Source organism: Taudactylus pleione, unplaced genomic scaffold (assembly GCF_031769625.1).
Source record: "Taudactylus pleione unplaced genomic scaffold, aTauple2 ptg000490l, whole genome shotgun sequence".
NCBI classification, from domain to species: domain Eukaryota; kingdom Metazoa; phylum Chordata; class Amphibia; order Anura; family Myobatrachidae; genus Taudactylus; species Taudactylus pleione.
The window spans coordinates 2,370,266-2,395,539 of NW_028284892.1; the positions used below are offsets into that span (position 1 = coordinate 2,370,266).

At 45.7% G+C, this 25,274-nt stretch overlaps 1 protein-coding gene across 1 annotated transcript in view; it reads right to left on the reverse strand.

Moving 5' to 3' along the window:
* LOC148502582 (ammonium transporter Rh type B-A) overlaps positions 1 to 21,678 on the reverse strand; it is a 35,895-nt gene extending 14,217 nt beyond the window's left edge. Inside the window, exons 1-3 of the mRNA XM_088449657.1 lie at positions 21,376 to 21,678; positions 3,494 to 3,680; positions 441 to 591 (exon numbers count right to left, since the gene is read on the reverse strand). Coding sequence (XP_088305783.1) covers positions 441 to 591; positions 3,494 to 3,680; positions 21,376 to 21,565 — 528 coding nt within the window. The 5' untranslated portion in view covers positions 21,566 to 21,678. The remainder of the gene's footprint in view (positions 1 to 440; positions 592 to 3,493; positions 3,681 to 21,375) is intronic.
* Between the last annotated feature and the right edge of the window lie 3,596 nt (positions 21,679 to 25,274).

Consider the following 25,274-nt stretch of genomic DNA (forward strand, 5'->3'; position numbering starts at 1 on the left):
CTCAGTGGCGCCAACTGCTGGACAAAAGTGGTGCTGCCGATTGCCTGTACTTTTTTTTACAGCATGACCTCACATTTCTTGCCTCAGGAGTTTTACAGACCCTTTGATACTCATTAGAAATGTCTTTGAATTTTAGTACAGATCCCTAAAGCACATCTATGACCAATGGCCATACTAGTGGACCTATAGGTTTTTTGCTTGACATCAGCTAATTTGGGTCCCTCTGCTGGTCATCCTGCAAAATTACAGGGGGGAAAAAACAGCAATTGAAAAATTTTGCCTGTAAAAGGATGTGGATAAGTTGTTCCTCACAAGGAGGGTGCAGTCATAATAGTTGGAGTGTTTGCAGTGATTAATAAATGGGAAATTAAAGACAAATGAGTAATTAAAGCTCAGGATGTTGCCACTACTGATCCTATCCTTGCTCCCACATGACTTACTCCAACAATGTTAAGTATAATGTACTCGTTGATTCCAAACAGAGTGACTTCAAACAGGGTCATCACAATCAGCTGGACGGGACTCGTCTTGCCCAGAATGGCTCCGAAGGAGATCAGCACGGCTCCGGTGCAGAAGTCTGCATTGATCATGCTGGAAATTCAGAATACAATGTTAGCTTGGCTACTATTGGTCACCTGGAAGAAAATGCTTTGCTGTTACAGTATTTCTGCTGCTTAAACTGAGATTCAGACTGTTCACATACACTAAGAATCTGTTGCACAATACGGTTGTTTATCATGAATGTCACCAAACAACTCTTGGCAAAGACCATCGCCTATCCCAAGTCACTGACTTGGATCAATAAATAAGGTGCTTTAAAGTAGGAATATCATGTGTACAGGGAAGGGAAGCCTGTCTCTGACGGATCTCTCGTAGCTTACACTGGGCAGGCGCAAGTGCCCATACTAATGATGACAGTTGCTTCTGCGCACGCTAGAACGTTGGAGGGGATAGGCTCGCACTTTCAGATGCACAGAGTTGTGGCTTAGTTCCACCGATTGTCACATAAGCATAGGGGCTATTTGGAATGGAAAAGATAGTTGTGGAACTAAACGATTATTGGGTAGTGTATATGGTGTATATTGGACGTTTTCAGGATCGTTTCGTTGGGTCTGAATCGGTCTAGTCGTGTGGTGTGTACTCAGCTTAGCTTATCTCCAGGACCCAGGGAACTATTATTCTGGAATAATGTTTAACTCATGAAATTCCATCCAAAATGTCACCTTGCACTCATCCTACAAGATGCAAATATCATGAGAAATAAGAGAAATAGGGTTCTCTATGCAGACTGGCCCTTTCCCAGGCATGTTTGTCAAAACTAACGTTTAAATACAATCTTCCAGTTAATTTGGGACATTTTGCTTTGTAATGAATATTTGAAGTATATACTAGAGCATTATTTTGTTAGAGGTTTTATCAGACCTCCAATTTCTACTCCAGCAGGGAAAGGGTACAGGACGCTGGCTTCTATTAATCCAGCTGAACATTCATCATGAAATACAGATCAAAGGCTGTCATGAGTACACTGTTCCGCTCAGGACACAATATTGAGCAAGAGAACAGAGTTCTCACCATCATTCCCCTATGTATTCTTTCATAAAGAGTCACGATCACCTGTTCTGCTATGAAAGAGGACGTATGGCGTGCACACAGCTAAGGCAGCAAGGCCAATATGAATGAAGTGCTGGATGCAGGGCGACTCATCGGCTGCAATCTCAGAAAACTGGTTCAGCCACCAAGACGGCACCACCCACAGGTGTCCTGTGAAGTAGGTTACTATAAGCCATGATGGCCTGTGTCCATATTTCCCAGGGTCAGTTAGAGAAGAATTGCTGAAGTCTGGAATGTTCTCCTATTAACTTTTTAAAACAAAAACAGAAGTCATTTTCAAAGTGCATTAGGGAGGCTGAGGGAGGGTTTTTTTGCTCTCCCAGCATGCCCTACTCAATTTTTATCATGCCATAGCTACAAAACTGTAGCAGGGCATTCTGGGATGTGTAGTAGCACAACAGCTGGAGTGCCGCACATCGGGATATACTCTTTTGCATGGCACTGGCCACACCCTCACATCATTGGTCACAGCTCATCCGTTTCCAACCATAGGCCCTTGCTCATCGTTTGCTCCAGGCACGCGTGGCCCTTAATGCGGCCCTGGATGGATTGACGGATCTCACTCCCGCGATGCTGTAGATAAAGTGGACACAACCGCAGTCCTTATTAGTAAGTGTGTATATGCGGGAGATTTATCAAACCTAATAAATAAGTCACAGCAACCAATCAGATTATAGCTACCCAGGGCCGGCTCTACCATTAGGCAGCTGCCTAGGGCACAGGGATCTGGGGGGGGGGCCCACACCTGAGTCTTCCTAGCGCAAAATGAAGGATGTCTCTGAGAGAGGCGTCCTTGTACTTAGCTTCTAAGATGCCACCTCCACACTTTCACCTGAGGGGTTGGAAAGTGGGTTCTGGTGGAGGGAGGGGGGGGGGTGTTGGTGGCTGAACTTTTGCCTAGGGTGCCAAAAAACCTTGCACCAGTCCTGTAACTATAATTTTATAAACTGTTCTAGATGAATGATAGAATCTGATTGGATGCTATTGGAAACACCTACACCTGTCCTCTTTCGACGGTTTACTAAGTCTCCCCCTAGGGCTGGAAATATCTCTGATATCTCCTGTATAGGTGTGTTCTGCTTACCACATATAAGCAGCGCAACTAGGGGCGCCAAGAATGGGGTAGCGGGTACGGATTTCCTGGGCCCAGCATTATCTGAGGGGCCTGGCGGGAAGGGGGGGGCAGCAAATTGTAAAGGAGGAGAAATGTCCCCCTCCGCAACGTCTTCTAGTATTTTTCATAGTTTTTTTTTCCTGAAGGAGTGTGGCCACACCTCCTGGAATTTTGCCACGCCCCCTCTTTTCCGCCCAGCCCGCAGTTTGTCTTAGCGGCCCTGAGCGGTACAACAGGTCAACAGGTCATTCTGTACAAGAACCTTTATACCTCTGCATATTTGCATTTAATAATATCATTGGAAGTTGTCAATCTCTTGCTTAGCCAAGGTAAAATATTATAACCCATAGGGCCTGCTTCTGAGTAGACGCAAGAGGGTTTCGCGGATTCTTGCATTAGCATAAGCTATAATAAGTACTCTGCAGCAGGCATACGAAAAAGTGGGCGCAGATGCAGCCCCATAGACTGCAATGGAACACTGCCCCCCAGTGGCCAAAATGGTGGTGGTTGTGCCATAAACCTGTGAAATCTCCTACAGCAACACACAGATCAATCAGAGTAAAACGTTACAGACCTTGGCAAAGTCACATTCGTGCCAAGCACATTGCAATGAGTTTCCCTTTGTTGGGTACATCAGAGTAAATTTGGACACAGTTACAAAACAGAGTAAACAAGAACATGTTTCTTTTGTAGCCAAGTATCGATCTGTCTCAGATGAGAGTCGGTGCCATGTCCCGTCACAAGCCTCCCTCTCCCTCCTCCGCTCACCTCTCTATCCCTACATGAATCTTTCCATCATGGAAGCCGTGGAAAAACCCTTGGATGAGTGTGGACCATTGGAGGGCAAAGGCAGCGATCAGGAAGTTGAAGGCAACGCTGCTGAAGCCGTAACGCTTCAAGAAAGTCATCAAAAAGCCGAAACCGATGAAGATCATCGTGTGGACATCTTGAAAACCTTGAGAAAAGAAAAACAGGGACAATTGTTAGTTGCAGAGGATTAATGTTAAAGATATTTTTTACAAACTATCGGTTGCAACTACTGTTTACGAACACTAGAGGGCAATCTTTTTTGATAGGTCCTCCCTGAAAATAGCTAACCTAGGCAACTGTGTAACCAGTTTAACAATGAAATAAGAAATTAGCAAACAGTTTGTGCAGAAGCTATTGTGTACACACAAGCATCTGGTTGGCGTGGTACTAGTAAAAGTTTATTACACCCATAAAATAAGATGCATGTTTAAAGTGGAACAACGTAAAATTACATGTAAGAGGTGTCTATTCAACTTCATACAAATGAAGCTGTCATATTGACATCACTATTCATTAGTTCTAACCGAGGCCAGTCCCTAGACGCATATATATAATTAGGTATGACAGATTCACACCTGTAGATCATAAGATTAGTAGATTTACTATTTTTATTTTAAAAACAAAAGCAGAGGTTGTCTCAGATTGTTTAGCATTCTTTGAGGGGAATTCAATTAGAGGCAAAGTTTTCTCCTGTCCGACTTATCGCTTCATTCGCCTGTTTCAGAGGCAAATTTATTCTGTTCTTGTCCCTGCTTTTCGCTTAATTCAATTGCAAAACAGGCAAAAACGGAAAAATAGGCGAATGTGGAACAGGCGAAAAGTACTGAAAGAATTGGGGAAATCAGTCTGTACCCCAGAAAAAGATGCTCTAACATAGGGAATCATTATAGATGTGTACGAATAGCCCTAATAAGACTATTTTGCGTACTTAAGTTGTGTAAATTGCTTGCTATTAGCGACTTTGTAAAAGTGGTGAAGAATGGCATAAAGCTGTATTTTTTGGTGAAAATAAGTAGTCCTGTCAAATTTGGGGTACTTGAAAATGGGTGCAAGCATGTTTTTGTGTCTCTAAAGTGCACTTTTAAAAAACATGAAAAATCCACCTACTGCATGCACCTGCAATCCCAAAAACACCTGACCCATACTTGGGGACCCCCAAGAAGTCTATTTCGCTACTTTTTATGTTTATCCCTCCACTTTTTACATTTTCACCCCAAAAATGACATGTCTTTTTTGGGGTGTTCTTAGGTTTTTGTTTCTGTTTTTTTTTTGCAGATTTGTCCTTTGGGGGCCTATCCCAAGGGGTCTGAGTTGTTTCCCCACGTTTGCACCGCAAAATAAAGATTTTGCTTTTCTTTTCACCTGCTATTGATTGGAGAATCTTTTTTGGAGAATTGTTTCCGCTTAGGCGAAATTGTCCTGGAATTGAATTTGTCAAATCTTTTTTAGGCAAAATTTTCTCAAAAAAACAGGCGAAAAAGGCTTTTCGCCTCTAATTGAATATGGCCTTTTGTATGCCAGTTTACTTGATTTGGCTTCTGAATCGAGCTTGTGTGTAATTGACCCCCCTGCATTAACGTACTCCATATGACCTCACGAGCGTGGCCGAGATATTTTAGGAAGCAGGATTGGTAAGGGCAGTAGGGCACGGTGTCATCTGGTTCAGAATCCGTGCCAAGCAATTCGTTTTTGTGATACATTCAAGGCACTATATTATATATATAAGTAAATCAGCAATTCCATACCTGTCTATAGACCCACGTCCCTAGGGCATCCCTGATTTTTGGCACCCAAAAAAAGTGTAATCTTGCCAGAAATGAGTATGGTCTCATAAAACAGGAGTGGTTTGATGGATCCAGGCACACTTTCCATTTGGGAATATTGTTAGGAATGTGATCCCCCAACTTTGATCTCTTAGGGGAATCAGATCTAACCTATTACCTCTTACGGCGTTGTTATAAAGAGGGTGGTGTACGCAATGCATGTCTACATTTTAGTGCTGAGAATATACCTGGTGGCAAGCAAGGGTGTTATATAGAGAGAACACTGTATGTAACTAACCTTTAATATTAGTGTCCCTTTAAGACACATCATGGACTCCCAATCTAGTTTGTTTTTCCCTTGCCGTAAGGACAGTCTTAGCCCCGAGGCGGAACTCCAGCACTTAGAGCCTCTCATGCATGAAACTGCTAGTAGGATGGAAAGCTACACCACACCAATATGGCTATTAACCATTTGAAAGATAATTACCGCAGAATTTAGCTGGCTCGCCTAGGAGAGAATCTATCGTGACCTCCACACATAGGGGCTGTTGCCATGTTGAATTCAAGTAGTTTTGTGGACATAACTTTCATGTTTTCACTCTGTGCCTACGCCACTCGCAGCTGAGTAGGCGGAACCAGGGTGTTGCTAGGCGTTCTCCCACAGGCTAATGCTGACCATACATCTAGCATCTATTGGGGTAATTCCTGTTCTGCCGATGGCTGGGTCGAGTCATCAGCAAAAACCAACATGTTGGACAATCTGTTCACCGATTCCGACCCAGAAATGTTCAGAATCAGCGAGTCAGGGATTTTTAACACATTATATTTTGCCGATTTCCCAGAGAAAACGCAGATTACCGGCCCACCAATCGGCAGATCGGACCGGCATTGGGGAATCGTGGATCTGCCCACTAAATGTTTGGCCTGTTTAAGTTCAGTGAGGGCGTGAATATATACTTTTATTAGTAATCAGGGTTTGTATTACACGTAATTTCTCTGAAAAAGGTCAACAGACACAGCGGAGTCGAGCGCAGCAGTGATATCGGACGCAGTGGAGCGATTTTTATTTATTTTTTTGTCTATGCATGTGCCTGAGCCGCATCGTACAGGTCGCAGTACAGATTTTGGCGCACGGTAACAGAAATGTGAGGGGCATTCCTGGACGGTGACTGGGAAGTAACGGGGGTGGATAAACAGACGCATAGAGATGTTGCGTCTTATAGGAGTGTTGGAGGCGTGCCATAAGGCTGGTCTAAGTTTCTATGGTGCGACCGATGGTGGCATCTAAAGATGCACCAAGTCGTATTTCTATGTCTAAGGACGCTGACAGTAAGGGGGTTCATTTACTAACGTGCAGGTTTTTAGAAGTGGAGATGTTGCTCATAGCAACAATCAGATTCTAGATATCTACTAGAAGGTGCTAGATAAATAGTATATAGAATCTGATTGGTTGCTATGGGCAACATCTCCACTTCTCAAAATCCGCACTTGGGCCCACAAATCGCTTGTTCCGCCACTGAGCAGGACATAGGTTGAAGATTATGAGATATCAATTTTAATTGCATCATGTTTATTCATTTGAGGAGTATTGCAAAAATTATGACATTTAAATAACCGGTGGGTGCGGCGAGATACTGTAGGACAGGATGAAACTGGGCGACAGTCCAGTTGGAACTAATGATCCCGCGCAATGTTATCAGCAGGAGATTTGATCCTCAGTTACCAGTAGGATATTATCTAACTGGGACATGGAACCACCAGTAACTGATGGGAATTGTGAGGCCACGTAAAGGCGCTGGTATCTTCCATCTACCTGCCCTAGCAAGTTCTCCAGTAAGACACATGCTAAGTTGAGAGCAAGTCCACTTGTGGAGCGCAACTTGCGTATTTCTGCACTCCGCATCCTCCGGAACCAAGCGATGCAGAGTAACATCCCTACAAATACAGTGACGAGGTGTTAGCAGAATTACGCGCTGTACTGAGTCGTGTTATGTGAAATTACGCCAGTTTTAAAATGGAACTTTTACACCAGGGACAGGAGTGGTGGTGCACTAATAATGACGATGGCTATGAAACCAAGTGTACGGATAGAGGCGGTTATGCCGCGGAGATGCGTACAACTCTATATGGGTGAGTATATGCATTTAAATCCGTGCAAGCGATGTGAGTACAATTACGTAAGATTAACGTTCATCCCTGCATCTGCCCCATAAACTATATGTGAGGATATCTCTATGCTGCCAGTCTATCGCAGGAGCGCTGCACACAGTACAGATGAACCCCACCAATGGCGACACTCTCCAACCTAACAGCAGTTAAAAGGAGGCATGTATACCTAGGCGCCGTTTGCGCCCCGTCCACGCAATAACAAACGGCTCTGTAAGGCACAATATATTCCTCCGACCTCCACTCACCTACCTTAGACTTTCGGGAGCTCTTTATTACAAACTATCCCTGCTGCTCCACGTGTGCTTCAAGGGAGGTGCTTGTGACTACATGACAAGTGTGTGCACCCCCCACAACACTCCACGTGGCACTCTGGAAAAAATGCTTGCCCCACAGTGGACCCCAATCCTGCCCACATTAACAAGTTATGGTGTGCCCATCAGGGTTGCCTGAGCCTGGATTGACGCGGGGGGGGGAGGGCATAAGGCTGAAGAAACACCGGGGTGGGCTGAAAGCTGGAGAGACACAGGGAGGCATGAGGCTGAAGAGACACAGGGGGGTGGCCTAAGGCTGGGGAAACACGGGTGACATGAGGCTGAAATGACACGAGGGAGGCACAAGGCTGTAAAGACACAGGGGGCCTCAGGCTGGAGAGACAGGGGTGTCTGGGAAGCTGGAGAAACACGGGGGTCCTGAGGCTGGAAAGACATAGGGGGCATGAGGCTATATGGCAGCTCCACTAGCTAGCGACCCGGCAAATTACTTGACATTTTAGATAGACGGTAATAATTGTAGTTAGTTAAGTGAGAGGCATACACAGTGTTGACTGCATAGACTGATGAAACACAAGCAAGCTGCCAAAATCCCCGCGATGTGTTATTATCACAGTAATTGATATATAGATAAGTGGATCGGAATTCATAGTATTTAATTGATGTTACATAAGCTGTAAAACCGAGGACTATCCTTTGAAATAAGAACATTTAGCAGTCATGATACTGTATGCAAAGCTGCCAAGAAGAATCTCAGTCACCCAGTGCGGCCACTTCATGGGCAATATAGGAGGTTGTAATCACACTGCGCCCAGCTACACCCCCCCCCCCAGCCTGCTACTACAGCCGTAGAGGGATGCATATGATCTCACCAACTGCTTGGCGCAATTTTGCCCAGCTTAGAAAGTGCAATGATGCTAAGATATATATATATTTTCATTATAATATCATCCGACCGCACCATAATCACCAACATCTTCCCCAGGGAACGGAGGGCCTGATTCAGCAAGGAACGCACGGATGCAGACGCACACACCCGTCCGCTACGAGTATATGCCAATAAATGCATACGCACGCAGAACAAGCTTACTCCCGGCACTGCATAATACCACCCACTTCCCTTAAAGTGCGTCCTGTTATACCACGCAAGACAGCGGTAACATTGGTAACATCGAGAACCATCGAACACATTAGCATAATAGTGGTTGACCTGACTTCACGCAGGATTCCTGTCGCTTCCTGCGTGCAACTAGACCTCAGGCTTCATCCGTCGCTGCAAGGGCTTTAATATGCACGCCCCTAAAATGCCATCCAAACGCACAGGCACGTCTGCGTTTGCCCGACCCCCCCCCCCACAAATGGCACTTCCTGTCAATCACCGTGCTCTGAGTCTGCATAGCCTCTACAAATGAAGTTCCCATCGCAGTAGCTAGTTCGCCCACGCGCAGTGCGACGCATACGCAATATGCAACAATCGGCCGATTGCGTGCGTCTGCATCCGTGCGTTCCTTGCTGAATGGCGAAACGCAGGCGTGCCAATGCGTCTGAACACCGTTACAGGGGCATGCATAAATTAGCCACTGCGATACCATACGCAGTCTGAGTACTCATAGCGTGTGTGCGATGAGGTTAGCAATTCCTGAGTAAGGTCAGACCTTGTGCAAGTGTGCGTGAGGCTGCGATTGTACAGATGGTTTAGCAGTCTTGCTAAGGATTACTGTGTGTAAGGTAAAGCGGGCGTCCTTATGTAGTGCTGCGACGGCCTAGCGATCGCAATGGATTAGCATACTATCGCAGATGTGCGTAATCGCTCTTGCGATCCGTAGTGAATCAGGCCCTATGTCTAAACGGAACTTGGTGTGGAAAAAAGCTGCGGCCGCTGCATCGTAGCACTTTCTATAATGATTCAGCGCATTCTGCTGGTGCATCCTAGTCGCATCGCATTGCAACATAGACCTAATTTCTGCAACAACAAAAAAAGCCCGCAGAGCCTCACGGGATTGGTGCACCGAGAGGGTCTGTTTGGCGTGACTGCAGCAAAGATGTGTATAAGCAAGGCAGTCATGCACTGGGGAAGGAGGGAGGGGGGCAAGGAAGGACTTTGTAGCAAAATCAGACCCAATGGGCCAAATGTAATGGGTGTCTGTTTTGGTAAATTGCGAGTTTGGTGCTAAACTCGCAATTTTTCACAACTCTCCAATGTAATAGGGTGTCTGTTCAATAAAACTCGCATTTTTCAGAGTTACTAAAACTCCCCATACTCAAACTCGCATCCAGATGTTTTCACATTGAAAACAAACAACTCGCCCAATGTAATAGAGTGTCTGTTTCAGACTCGCAAAAAAAAAGAGATTACCAAAAGTCCCCAAATAATAGACCTGCTTCAGGCTAGCGAGTACATCCTGAGCAGGTCAGATTAACACAGAAACATGCACATATCCATGAGATATGTACATGTGTCTGTGTGTACTTATGTAAAATGTTTTTAAATAAAAAAAAAAATTACGTGCACCCCCTCCCCAAAAGCATAACCAGCCCTGGGCTTTATAAAGCCTGTTCTGGTTCTAAAAATACAGTGGCCAAAATGCGTAGGGGGCCCCTGTATATTAAGAACCAGCACAGGGCTTTGTTGAGCTGGTTCTGGAAAATCAGGGGACAAAACGAGTAGGGGTCCCCTGAAAATTCCAAAACCAGCACCGGACTCTTTCTAGCGGGGGGATAATGCCACAGCCAGGGAAAACCTTTCACCGGTTGCCCCGGCCAAAGCATTACCCCTGACCGCTAGTCAGTCCAGGCCGGGGATCCCTGGGGAGTTGGGGACCCCCCCAATAAAGGGGACCCCCTCTCCAGGGCACCCCAGGCCTAGACTGATAGCCCGGGGCTATCCCCGGCACCCTATGGCCGTAGGTGCCGGGTTGATAGTGTTAGTGTAAAGTGTAAAAATAAAGTTTCCATATTGTCTTTAGTTGTAGAACCACAAGTACCAGCAAGCCTCCCCTGCATGCTGGTATTTAGAGAACCACAAATACCAGCATGCGGGGCATTACGGGCCCGCTGGCACTTGTAGTTCCACAACTAAAGAAATACGTAAATAAAAAAAACATACACCGTGAATGTAAAATTTTAATAAAACATACATGCACACTCACACTCACACATACTCACCTAGTATCCGAAGTAATCCATAGGGGTGTACCTGAATAAAAAAAAATCCATACTCACCTCTCCTATGCGTCGATCGCGTCCACTTGTCCAAGTAGGCAATTCAGGGGTTAAAATAACAAACACGCAAAAAACCCGATCCATGCGGACTGAGCAAAGGTATGTGTGTACACATACCTTTGCTCCGCGTAAATGATCGGGGCACACGTGTGCCCTGTCTGTGAAGGGGCCGCCAGCCAATCAGGGAGCATCTCCGTCGGAGCAGCTCCCTGATTGGCTGAATGCGGTCAGCCTGTGTCTTATATAGACTTCTATGGTGAGAATTCCCCATAGAAGTCTATGCAGGGAGCCGCTACATCGTAGCCGCAAGATTAATTGAGGTTAATCTTGTGGTTACATTACTGATACAATGTCGCGACATTGTATCAGTGATGTTACCACAAGATTAACCTGATGTAACCTTGCGGCTACGGTGTAGCGGTTCCCACCATAGACTTCAATGGGGATTTCTCACCATAGAAGTCTATGGGAGACACAGGCTGGCCGCATTCAGCTAATGAGGGAGCTGCTCCGACGGAGATGCTCCCTGATTGGCTGGCGGCCTCTTCAATGACGGGGCGCACGTGTGCCCTGGTCATTTACGCGGAGCAAAGGTATGTGTATCCACATACCTTTGTTCAGTCCGCATGGATCGGGTTTTTTGCGTGTTTGTTATTTTAACCCCTGGATTGCCTACTTGGACAAGTGGACGCAATCGACGCATAGGAGAGGTGAGTATGGATTTTTTTTTTTCAGGTACACCCCTATGGATTACTTCGGATACTAGGTGAGTATGTGTGAGTGTGAGTGTGCATGTATGTTTTATTAAAATTTTACATTCACGGTGTATGTTTGTTTATTTACGTATTTCTTTAGTTGTGGAACTACAAGTGCCAGCGGGCCCGTAATGCCCTCATGCTGATATTTGTGGTTCTCCAAATACCAGCATGCAGGGGAGGCTTGCTGGTACTTGTGGTTCTACAACTAAAGACAATATGGAAACTTTATTTTTACACTTTACACTAACACTATCAACCCGGCACCCACGGCCATAGGCTGCCGGGGATAGCCCCGGGCTATCAGTCTAGGCCTGGGGTGCCCTGGAGAGGGGTACCCCTTTATTGGGGGGCTACCCAACTCCCCAGGGATCACCGGCCTGGACTGACTAGCGGTCAGGGATAATGCTTTGGCCGGGGAAACCGGTGAAAGGTTTTCCTTAGCTGTGGCATTATCCCCCCGCTAGAAAGAGTTCGGTGCTGGTTTTGGAATTTCAGGGGACCCCTACTCGTTTTGTCCCCTGATTTTCCAGAACCAGGACCAGCTCAACAAAGCCTTGTGCTGGTTCTTAATATACAGGGGCCCCCTACGCACTTTGGCCCCTGTATTTTTAGAACCAGAACAGGCTTTATAAAGCCCGGGGCTGGTTATGCTTTTGGGGAGGGGGTGCACGTTTTTTTTTTTTAAACACACACAGAAGCCATCACGGATCTCACTGATCTGTGATGGCTTCTCTAAAACTCGCACCTTTTAATGCTACTCTCATTAAAAGGTGTCAGTTTACATAGTCCTAAACTCGCAAATGCAGTAGCCTCGAGCTGAAAAGTTCACAGGCTATTGAATTTGCGAGTTTCAGTACAAACTCGCACTTTTTAAAAGTGCGAGTTTGTACTGTTACTAAAACTGACACCCTATTACTATTGGCCCTATGTGTTTTTTCTACTATCACTTCATAATTACATTAATAGCAGTGAGAGCTGCCACACCGCAAATGTAACATTAAACAATGGCGAAAGACTCTAGCACTCCCCTATGGATACTATTGGGGAGTGCTAGAAAATGTTGTACCCCTAGCATGTCAGACTGGTGTTTTGGGGGCCGCATATTTTAGAAAGGAGTGTTTGTGCCTCTCTATAAATTAGTGGTCCTCATTTTTTTTTATAGCCCTGTTATTTGTCACAGCCGGGACAACAACTCGCTATTTCCGCCACTGAGCAGGGCATAGATTGAAGATTATGAGATAGGAATCTTAATGGCATCATGTTTATTCATTTGAGAAGTATTGCAAGTATAAATAAACTTTAATTGAAGACCTTCAAAATTAAAAATGACATTTAAATAACCGGTTGGTGTGGCGAGATAGGACAGGATGAAACTGGGCGACAGTCCAGATGGAACTAATGATCCAGCACAATGTTATCAGCTACTACTAGGATATTATCTAACTGGGACATGGAACCACCAGTAACTGACATACGCTATACCGAGTTAAAAGCAAGTCCACTCGTGGAGCGCTACTGGCGGTAGCTGCGGAATCCATCGGAGATCGGAAGTTGGTAAATGTGGCAGCATCACATCCACCATAAAAATCTATGGGGGTTGCGGCTGCCGGCGGGAGTGAGAGGATCGCAGCAGGTATCAGAGATATCTGCTGAGTTCCCTCTGTCGTACATTCGGGGGGTACTAAATATTTGCGGAGCTGCAAATATTTTTTGATAAATGGGCTCCAATATATTCCTCCGACCTCCACTCACCTCACCCACCTACCTTAGAGCTCTTCATAGCAAACTATCCCTGCTGCTCCATGTATGCTTCAAGGGAGGCGCTTGTGACTACATGCGTGTGCACCACCCACAGCGCTTCGCCGCGCTAAGGAAAAAATGCCTGCCCTATGGTGGACCCCAATCCTACCACCTGCCCACCATAACAAGTTATGCCCATCAGGGTTGCATGACGCTGGAGAGACAGGGGGGGCCTGAGGCTGGAGAGACACGGATGTCTGAGAAGTTTAAGAGATGCAGGGGGGGCACTGAGGCTGGAGAGACACGGATGTCTGAGAAGTTTAAGAGATGCAGGGTGCGCTGAGGCTGAAGAGACACAGGAAGTGGAGGGGGGCCATGAGGCTATATGGCAGCCCCGATATCTAGCGACCAAGCGAATGACGAGTACAAAATACTAGTAAATCATAACAACTTATTAACCTGTCTGTTAGACTAGTTAAAATAAATAAAACAAATGACAAGACAGTTGCAGGACATGAGACACAAGTATATCTCCTGGTAAATACTAACGACAAGGTGTCTGTCATTCACTCCTGATATTGGTTTATTTCATTTAATAGTTTTTCCTTACTGACAATGGTAGATATAGATGCATATTAACACTTCTGCCAGCGCCCATCTTTCGGGTGACATTTTCCAATAGATGGTACATTCGTAGGAAAACGCCAGGGCACGGGCACATTGTCAGACTCTGTGATCTCCTGCACCGACGCCAGATTGATAAATACAGTATATCACTCAAAATATGGCCTGCCTGTAGCAGGTATATGAGGGGGGGCCCTGCCCTGCGCACAATGGGGCCTATTCTACGTGCAGGGTGTGTGGCACAGGTCCCATCTTGCCTCAGTGCCAACATACACTCTGCACCCATTATAGATAGATTGCTGAGTAGAGGTTAGTTCTGCAAAGTATTGTTAATTTAATTGCAATCCAGTAGACACATTTGGCCAATGCTTAAAATATTCTGTGCTGACAATTTTATAAAGATTTACTGACAGACGAAATAAAATAGTATTTACACATTATTTATAAAAGGTATAAAATAAAGTGAAAGCATTAGGATAAAGGGAGAAGTGGCCTATGGAGTGGAAATAGGGTTCTAATGACCCGAATGGAAGTGAAATATAGGGGTCTGTTTATCAATACTGTATGCGGTGATAGAAAATCTTCTATTGGCGCAATTTAATAATAAAAGTTCGCCAGGGCAGACAAGCGATGCCCAGTCCCTGGTGATACTAGTAAGCAGCAGTAAGAGGACCGTCTTGCCGGCAACTTCTCATCCCCTGTGAGCTTGTGTGACCCAGCTTTACTTACACTATACAATGCCTTCCTGCATTTTCCCCAAGTGAACTTTTCCTACAAGAGATCCTGTAGGGACAGGTCCTAGGGACAAGTGCAATGGGCGTGGTGCCGTGAATTGAGTGCCACAAAGTCATCAACTACAGCCACGTTGCTGGTGTGAAGTTACCTGTTCCTGTAACTGTATGAATTGATGCGGAGGGCATTTATGAAAGGAAGAAGTGGGTATTAATCAGTAATGCGGCTGATGCCAGTCGCATCATCATGTCTGGGGCAAGACTTATGATGAAGCTAGTTTCATTGCAACAACCCTGTCCGCTCAGTATTCATTGAGATGAGCAGATTGCATTTTGCATTAACACGGTACATATCCCGAGCCCAGGTTGCAGGCGGGTAAGTGCCCATCTGGGAGAATTGCCTTCTCGCTAGGGCCTCCATCAGGCCTCACCCTAATTTCAAAGTGTACCTGACTTTCCAAGAGAATAGGCAACTTTTCCATTAACTATATTTGCCAACAGCCCTGGCACAAAAGAGGTGGGGATTTGCAAAGCATTGGGCACAAGTTATACAAATGTGGCAAGATCAGGAATGTGACCTAAAAAGTTCTGATTTTCCATTTGGTAATATTGGCAGGTGTGACATGTGGTCTCTAATACTCCTTTTACACCGGAGCTAAAACCCGGGTTTTTGAAGGGTTAACCCGGGCAGCTCCCTGGTGTAAAAGGGCAGAGGGTTGGATCGCCGGGTCGAGTGACCCGGCAATCCAACACAGGTAACTAGCAGGGTTTAACACGGGCGTAGCCCGTGAAACCCTGCTATGGGAACAGCGCACTCCGGGTCACGAAGACCTGGAGTGCGCTGCTAGCCGGCCGATTGGTCCGGCTTCAGTGGCGCTTGGAGATTACGTCATCTCCAAGCGTCCACTTTCACTCCACAAAAGCCGGGTCTATGCAGACCCGACTGCGGTGTGAGCGGCGCTGACTCGGGAATATCCTGAGTCAGCGCCGGCAAAATTCCGTGTCTGATCCGGATAGGAACTTTGTTCCAACTCCGGGTCAGACCCAGAATTTAGGTGGAAAAGGGGTAGAAAAGTTCTTCCTTTCCGTGATGTCACTCATTTTGAAAGCATTCAAAATAACCCCTCCCACTTCTGTGACATCACTCATTCCACAGTGGAGTGTATCCATGTATCCAACATACATATTTTACCAAGAGGCAAAGTTACTGGCTCTTTCTTGCTTTAATCCCAACTCAGAATAAGGGCCCTCATTCAGAGCCGTACGCTCTGAGCAGAGCGCACGCTCTGAATGAGGGCCGGGCTCCATTTTCATGGAGCGTCCTCCTGGACGCTCGTATAGCTGTGGGTCACCACCCACAGGCTATACGAGCGTGCTTTTTGATGGCCACGATGGTCGAGACCATCGCGACCATCGAAATTGCGAGCCGGAGCCTGCGGTTGAGGTTTTCAACCGCAAGCTTCGGAGTGATTTTGGCTCTATCAGAGCCAAAATCACTCCCACTGACATCACTAGTGATGTCAGTGGGCCGGCTTCTGATGGGAGGCGTTCCCGTGGGAACGCCCCCGTCAGGGAGGCACGCCCCCGGCACGCCCACCAAAGGGGGCGTGCTGTCAATCAACATTGACAGCACGCCCCCTTTGATCGGACACAACGAGCGAAGGACTTTCCTTCGCTCGTCGCGTCTGGCGCATGCGCACGACGGAGCTCCCTCCGTCGTGCGCATGCTCAGTGCATAACATCGACCCACTTGCGAGCGGACAGCCGCTCGCGAGTGGGTCTGAATCAGGCCCAAGGTCCAGTATCCTCTCTTTCACATACGGAACACCTGCATTATCCTAAATGTATTATTGATTCATTAGTCCACTAAAAGCAATCGCTACATGCAAAATAACTCAAGCATAAAAAAGTCAAGATACGGTACACTGTAACTTGCTTCCATCCACAATATATCACAAGTTTGATAAAAAGTTAAACCAGCATCTGATTGGCTGCAGTAACCTACAGCACATTCTCTTGGTTTCATTAATTAAGCACATTTTGCCTGCCCAATTCTCTGCACTGCAGATCAGCCCTGCACTGCTGTGTCCTATTAACATTGTTTTTTTTTATGACTAAATCCAGTTTTTCAGGTTCTGTCATGCTTGTTTCTGTGAACTCTCACAGGTGCAAGCACAACTACAAGGCATGTCTGACAGCTGCATACAAAAGGCATTTTCCTTTTCATGCTGCTAAATGGTCTTAAGGTGCCCATACATCTGACCGGTATTTCCGTGATCCTGCAACGCGATCGGAAATACCGATCTGCTGGGTGGAAACGCCGGCCGGCCAACATTGATGGTCAGCGATCCCGCGCAGGATTGCTGAAATATTACATGTTAAATGTCCCCAATTTGACGATCGCAATAAATTTTTGATCGCGATCGTCAAAACGGGAAAATCCAACATGTTGGATTTCTGCGATGCCAGGTTGCAGCATCGCGGGATCGTGGCAATCCATTGCTGATGGATGGGCCCCATTAAGCTGGGTAGACACTGACATATATTGGCGATCAATTGATCGGCCAATATATCTGGTGCTCGTTGGTCAAGTGTGTACCAGAGATAAGTCTGCGAACGACGTCGTTCACAGACATATCACGTCGGCTCTGCTGCACAGCCGATGGATAGATATATATGCAGATATATCTGTCCATCGGCAATTGTGTACGAGCGATCAGCCGATTGCCCATACACATGCAGCGGCAGCCGATGGGAGGGGATTGCGGCGCGACCCCCCGGCCAGCGGGACCCGTGGCTGCCTGGAAGACGATGGGTCGTTCAGTGTATATAAATATAAACGACCATCATCTACACTCGATCTGCAGATATATCTTTGCAGTGTGTACCCACCTTTAGGGCTATTTCACACACCGGTTCTGACTGGCTGGTACTAATTTTAGTGAACTATGTAAATAGATGGGTCCTTTCAGAAGGCACGGACATGGCACGGTCGCCATGTTACAGTCGGGAATATCTAAGGACAAGGACGGCTGCCGCGCCGTGTCCCTGCCGTCGCTGCAAGCCAGTGAAGTACTTGTTGCTATGTTTGCTTCCACACACCGGCTTTTCTGAGCTTGTACACGCCCATAACTCCATCTTTTCCCAGTGTTGTGGTACCTGAGTGTCAGCGTGAGTGACAACTGTGACACAGACACTGAGAGGCTGATATCATTAGTAGAAGCCAGACCAGTTTTATGGGACAAAACACAAGATATTTATTAACTTAGAAATGCCACTGGAAAGGTGTGGCTGGAGGTTTGCTTTGAATTGAAAGAAGATTTCAATGTGTTGAGAGATGAGGATAAAGATATATATATGCAGCACTAAAACGCCACTTTCAGCTATGCTGCACGATGCAACACTGCTGTCATTCAAGACAGTAGGCATTACTACTGTGTGGTCATAATGTGTAAGGGGCACTACTGTGTGGTCATAATGTGTAAGGGGCATTACTACTGTGTGGTCATAATGTGTAAGGGGCATTACTACTGTGTGGTCATAATGTGTAAGGGGCATTACTACTGTGTGGTCATAATGTGTAAGGGGCACTACTGTGTGGTCATAATGTGTAAGGGGCATTACTACTGTGTGGTCATAATGTGTAAGGGGCATTACTACTGTGTGGTCATAATGTGTAAGGGGCATTACTACTGTGTGGTCATAATGTGTAAGGGGCATTACTACTGTGTGGTCATAATGTGTAAGGGCATTACTATTGCGTGGTCATAATGTGTAAGGGGCACTACTATTGCGTGGTCATAATGTGTAAGGGGCATTATTACTGTGGGGTCATAATGTGTAAGGGGCATTACTACTGTGTGGTCATAATGTGTAAGGGGCATTACTACTGTGTGGTCATAATGTGTAAGGGGTATTACTACTGTGTGGTCATAAAGTGTAAGGGACATTACTACTGTGTGGTCATAATGTGTAAGGGGCATTACTATTGTGTGGTCATAATGTGTAAGGGGCATTACTACTGTGTGGTCATAATGTGTAAGGGGCATTACTACTGTGTGGCATAATGTGTAAGGGGCATTACTATTGTGTGGTCATAATCTGTAAGGGGCACTACTACTGTGTGGTCATAATGTGTAAGGGGCACTACTACTATGTGGTCATAATGTGTAAGGAGCATTACTATTGTGTAGCATAATGTGTAAGGGGCATTACTACTGTGTGGTCATAATGTGTAAGGGGCATTACTATTGTGTGGCATAATGTGTAAGGGGCATTACTACTGTGTGGTCATAATGTGTAAGGAGCATTACTATTGTGTGGCATAATGTGTAAGGGGCATTACTACTGTGTGGCATAATGTGTAAGGGGCATTACTATTGTGTGGTCATAATGTGTAAGGGGCAATACTACTGTGTGGCATAATGTGTAAGGGGCATTACTATTGTGTGGTCATAATGTGTAAGGGGCATTACTACTGTGTGGCATAATGTGTAAGGGGCACTACTACTGTGTGGTCATAATGTGTAAGGAGCATTACTATTGTGTGGCATAATGTGTGATGGCCACCAATACTGTGTGGTCATAATGTGTAAGGGGCACTACTACTATGTGGCGTAAGGGACACTACTGTTGTGTAGCGAAATTGTATAAGGGACACTACTATGTAGTGTAATGTGAATAAGGGGCATTACTACTGTGTGGCATAATGTGTAAGGGGCACTACTTCTGTGTGGTCATAATGTGTAAAGGGCATTACTACTGTGTGGTCATAACGTGTAAGAAGCATTACTACTGTGTGGCATAATGTGTAAGGGGCACTACTGTGTGGTCATAATGTGTAAGGGGCATTACTACTGTGTGGCATAATGTGTGATGGCCACTAATACTGTGTGGTCATAATGTGTAAGGGGCATTACTACTGTGAGGGATAATGTGTAAGGGGCACTACTACTATGTGGCGTAAGGGGCACTACTGCTGTGTAGCGGAATTGTATAAGGGACACTACTATGTAGTGTAATGTGAATAAGGGGCATTACTACTGTGTGGCATAATGTGTAAGGGGCACTACTACTGTGTGGTCATAATGTGTAAGGGGCATTACTACTGTGTGGTCATAACGTGTAAGAAGCATTACTACTGTGTGGCATAATCTGTAAGGGGCATTACTACTGTGTGGTCATAACGTGTAAGAAGCATTACTACTGTGTGGCATAATGTGTAAGGGGCACTACTGTGTGGCATAATGTGTAAGGGGCACTACTGTGTGGTCATAATGTGTAAGGGGCATTACTACTGTGAGGGATAATGTGTAAGGGGCATTACCAGGGCTGTCTTAACAGCAGTGTGGGCCCTGGGCAAAGAAATGCACTGGGGCCCCTACCCACCCATTCACGGAAAAAACATGTAAATGGTCAATAAAATTAAACCAGAGGAGTGGAGTTGCAGTCATATCATGTACCTCTAACTTTTTTGTCCCCACAAGTAAATCAATTTCCCACAGCAGCTGCAGCACTGGAGATAGGCTGCCATGTATGAGCAATCATGTCTCTCGTACCACTGCCCCGGGGCTTATTGCTGCAATAATATCAAATAACTGCGCAATCCTATAATTATAACATGACAAAATCTCACTATGATGACGGGGCTTATTGCTGCAATAATACCATATCATTGTATGATATAGTATTATTAGTAATAATAATTAGCCCGCAATTTTTTTATATATATCAAAACAATCAGCAGATTAGATATACAAAGCACTCTATATAGCCCTCTATATCTATGTTCTTACGTATAAAGAGACTTTCCATAAGACTTTCACTTGCCCGCAGTCAAATAAACAAATCAGCATTTATGAACCAGAGATAATTATTGACTTGACAGTGTGACAGCTATTGTCAGCTAGGTGATATACAGTACAGCACTATTACTCCATAACTATTAGCAGAGGGCATGAAATGGGGACACCTGAAATGCAGACGCATCAGAATTTAGCGTGGAAATGAGGAACAGAAAAGTCGGGTGAATGTCACAAGAGGTTGAAGAGAACTAATGTAATAATGATACTATCCAGAAACTCATTATGTACTTTCCGTGTTAATAATTTACAGATTACAATCAGATCCAGGGGATACCTCGTGACCGACATATATTGCTGACCTTCTCATCAATAAAATTGGGAATAAACTGAACTTCTGTTAACTTTATATACAGCTACGCTTCTTAAGGGAACTCTGGGGTCTACGTACTAAGAGATAAAGTACCAACCAATCAGCTCCTAACTTATTTTTTAAACACAGCCTGTAAAGCGACAGTTAGTCTCCATCTACTTTATCTCTGTCCAATGCTTAGTACATCTCCCACTACGTCCCTGCAAATAGCAAAAGCACCATCCTCATCAGTCCGCCCTTTGCCTGCACAACTGACAGTACTGTCAATGGATGCAGCATAACGAGGAAGCCTAACCTCTTGTCCCAAGAGCTTGCACTTCAAGATGCTAAAGGAAAGTCCTCAACGGGTAATGGCGACTGCAGCATATATGGCAAAGTGTCCGCACTTACTTGCGTAACGGTAGTAAAAGTCATTGTCGCCGTTGGTCTTGCTGTTATTGTGTAGTTCGTCGTGCCAAGCGCTGGCGTCGGTTTCATCGTCGTACCTCACAAAGATGGCAAAAAGGATAATGGTGATGGCTTGGAGCAGGAGGCAGAAGAGGGGTAGCTTGACCCTCATGTTGGTGGAGTGACTTCCCATGCCTGGTGTGAGGAGGAGACCCAGAGAGAGAGAGAGGGGGGGAGAGAGAAGCTCAGCAGTATTAGGAAGTCAGGCTCCCTCTGTCACTGCAAACTTGTGCTGAGACATTTAATGTGAGTGCTCCGCAGATCCCTCCTGCCCTGTACAAGGACTTCCCTGTGTGCACAAAACTCACGCCCTCTATCAGAGGAAACCTGTTTTACTGAAGCACATCCAAAGTTCCAAAGGTCTCCCGAAGACGGAGGTGGCAGTGTCGCTTTCTTTTTTAATATCTGACAGATGTTGTCAGGTGTCAGTGCCTGCGATATAATAACGTAAGCTCTATATAACGCTCTGTGACAGCAGGAACGAATATAAAGGGTTCACATCACAGGTGGGGCATTGGAACTCGGAAAGAGAAGATGCTCAGTGGTGTATCTTTTATTTATTGTTTATACTTCAGCACAGATCGCCATCACTGAGTGCCAGCTCTGCGATCCAGGCTCACACTATAGGGCAGGGGTCTTCAACCTTGGCCCTCCAGCTACTGTGGAACTACACATCCCAGCAGGCACTGCCACCTTTTTTAAATAACAGCATGCTAAAACTATGGCAGTGCATGCTGGGATGTGTAGTTCCACAGCAGCTGGAGGGCCAAGGTTGAAGACCCCTGCTATAGGGCTTTGTTGATTAAAATTTACTGCAAACAGGGTGGCTTTTATTTTGCTTATGGCAGCGTTTCATGCTCAGTCACTGACAGTTTTCATCAATATTCACCTACCCAGCGACGTGCAGCGGTGTCTCCCACCTTGGCGCTGTCCTCTTGTGGGCTGACGGCAACCTAACGCTTCCGTTAATGGGTTAATCTAAACGTGCATGTGCGGCAACAGTCCGTGCCAGCGCACAGAGGCGCAGAGAGGGGGGGGAGCAGATACTAATTACCGAGGCCTGTTGCTGAGTGGTACAAATGTGCGCGTAGGATTTTTCACGCCACCCAGTACCCGACCCTGTTGAACTCTCAATGGCCCTGCATGCGCATTGATTTTTAGCCTGGAGGGGAACGAGCAAAGCCAAAAAGGCTTCGCTGAGCCCCATTGCCGGCCATAAACAAGGTATAAGTAATGCCACCACAAGATGGCGCTACCTAGCGACAAAAAGGGTCTGGGGATGGTTAAAGTGCAACCCTGTAATAGCCCTGGAAATCTTAGATTTCGGCAGTGTTTCATATATAGCACAGTGTGCACAATGACACTTTTCCCAACAGTGTCAGACAATGTTTTTTTTCACATTGGTGGAACTGCATATTTTTGAGTAAATGCGGATTAATTTATCACTGTAATTAATAAGTGGCTAAGGCCCCCATTTATTAATGATTGCAAAGCGATTTGAGCATGACATTACCGCCCATGATCGCATTGCAATATGCGATTATAGCGCCTGGATGTATCATCCGGCACATGCAGGGACACAGGCTTCTGAAAGGAGCCCGTCCCTGCGATGTGCCCGGAGAGCGTACGCGGGGCTGCTGCTGCCGCCATTGCCGGGAGGGGATTCGGAGGAACCCTCCGCCGGCTAATTATATGCGGCTAACTCCATGCTGCGGGGGGCCAATATCCAGAGCGCATCGCATTCTAGATGTTGGTAAATCTGGCAGCATTGCATCCCCCATAGGAACCTGTGGGGGATGCGGCTGACAGAGGGAATGGAGGGATCACGGAAGGTATCGGAGATACCTGCTGCGGTTCCTCATTCATATATCCGGGGGAAACTTAATTCTTGTGGTTAACCCCCGAAAACGGGTGTTTTCGGGGATATAGCCGAAAATATAGAGTGATAAATGCCTCCTTAATCAGGATCATCTCTGAAATAGGGAATGAGGTGATACAAAGGCCCCTTCCTATGTGACACTGCAACAACTGTAGGGGTTCTCAAACTTGGTCCTCAGGATACCAAAAAGTTCATATTTTCCAGGTCACCCAGCAGGTGCACAGGTGTAGTCATTACTCACTGACACATTTTAAAAGATCCACAGGGGGAGCTCATTATTTCACTGTTCTGTGAGGAGACCTGGAAAACATGCACTTTTTGAGGTCCAGAGGACTGAGTTTGAATACCCGTGGTTTATATATTGTTGGGGAGATTTATCAAACCTATAGCAACAGCAATCAGCTTCTAGCTACCATTTGTCAGGTACATGGTAGGTACTGTAGAAGCTAATTGGTTGCTACGTCCCCATCTATCCCCTTTGGGAGGTTTCCTGCATCTCCTGAGATCTCTGCTGGAAATTATATAAATGGGGGGGACCATTTGTCCGTGTGGGTATGAATACTTTTGCAACACAATATAAATAAGAAGTTGTTTAGTGGAAATGGAAGGGTGGGCTTTGATGAGAAAACTTTGGACAATATAGTTCCATAGAATGTGACGTTTTCCCTCTTTGCAAAACTCATGTCCCTGGGCTAAAGCTAACCCATGCAGGACACTTTGCTGACAGAAGTATATTAATTGCTTTAACTGTAAAATCCATTGTAACTGCTTGCACTCCCCAGGTAAGTAAACTACATTGACTTGTTTAGCTACCTTAGGTGTATCATTGGGGCTCCCAGGTCTTCAACAAAGAAAACATTTAAAAAAGTTTGTTTAGTCAATTATTTAATTGGATCCTTCCTTTCCAAATACTAGAACAGTTATAAAATAATATTCACCTACCTAATAGTGCCAATTTCCACCGGTCACTGCTGATATTTGTTACGCAAAAAGGGGGTTGACAAACTATAAAGTAGGTGTTTAAATATTTTTTTTAAATATTATTCCCATGATTGGTGCTTTTCAATAACCTCTTTGCATAGATTTGCTTTAAATGTGTTGCGCTCTTCATGATGAAGCTCTTTGGAGACGCTCTCTCGCAGACCAGCTGTATTAGGTTTGTGCACAGGTGGGCTCCGCCTCCAACCAATTCATTCTGTGGAAGCTGTTTGCACCTGGGTGTATTGCGATATACCATCCCCTTAGCAGAATGAAAGACAGCTTATTCAATACACTTTGGGCCTGAGCTGAGTTGAATAAACACCAGTTGGCGGAGCTTATTTTGCAAGAATCAAGACTGCTCTGGCTCAGAAATGCAAGAATGCAAAGACAAAAGCATTCCGACCATAACTACACTTGCGGCCATATAGGTGGACCGGGGATGGAGAGGAGAAAGTTCAGTAAGGGAGTGTTCATGCGAGCCATATAGACCAGCACGTAAGCGCATACATGCCTGCAGTGTCAGACTGGGGCATGAAGAGCCCATAGGGGGAATACAGTGATAGGGGTCCACACTTAGAGGTGTGGCCAGCCTCCAGGGGGGGTGGCCAGCCTTCACAGAGACTTGGCTAACCATTAGAGAGTGCATGGACTGGGCCCCTTAAAAATGTATATATAGTGAATACAGCTAGTGGATGCATGATAATGTACCAGATTAATAACAGCAATGCATTGTAGAAAATGCACTAGAGTCCTGTGCAGTACAATGTAACATATGTATAATGTATAGTTCAAGTGCACAGTCTTGAACCTGGTCCCTAGAGGAGGGGGTGGGCCCTCAGGCAGTGGGGCCCACCGGGAGATTCCCCTGTACCCCTGTGGGCCAGTCTGACCCTGTATGCCTGCATCTGATAATAATGACCTGTAATAAATTATGCGCATATTCTGCCTATGAATCTCAAGCTATGTATATATTCAGAATTAC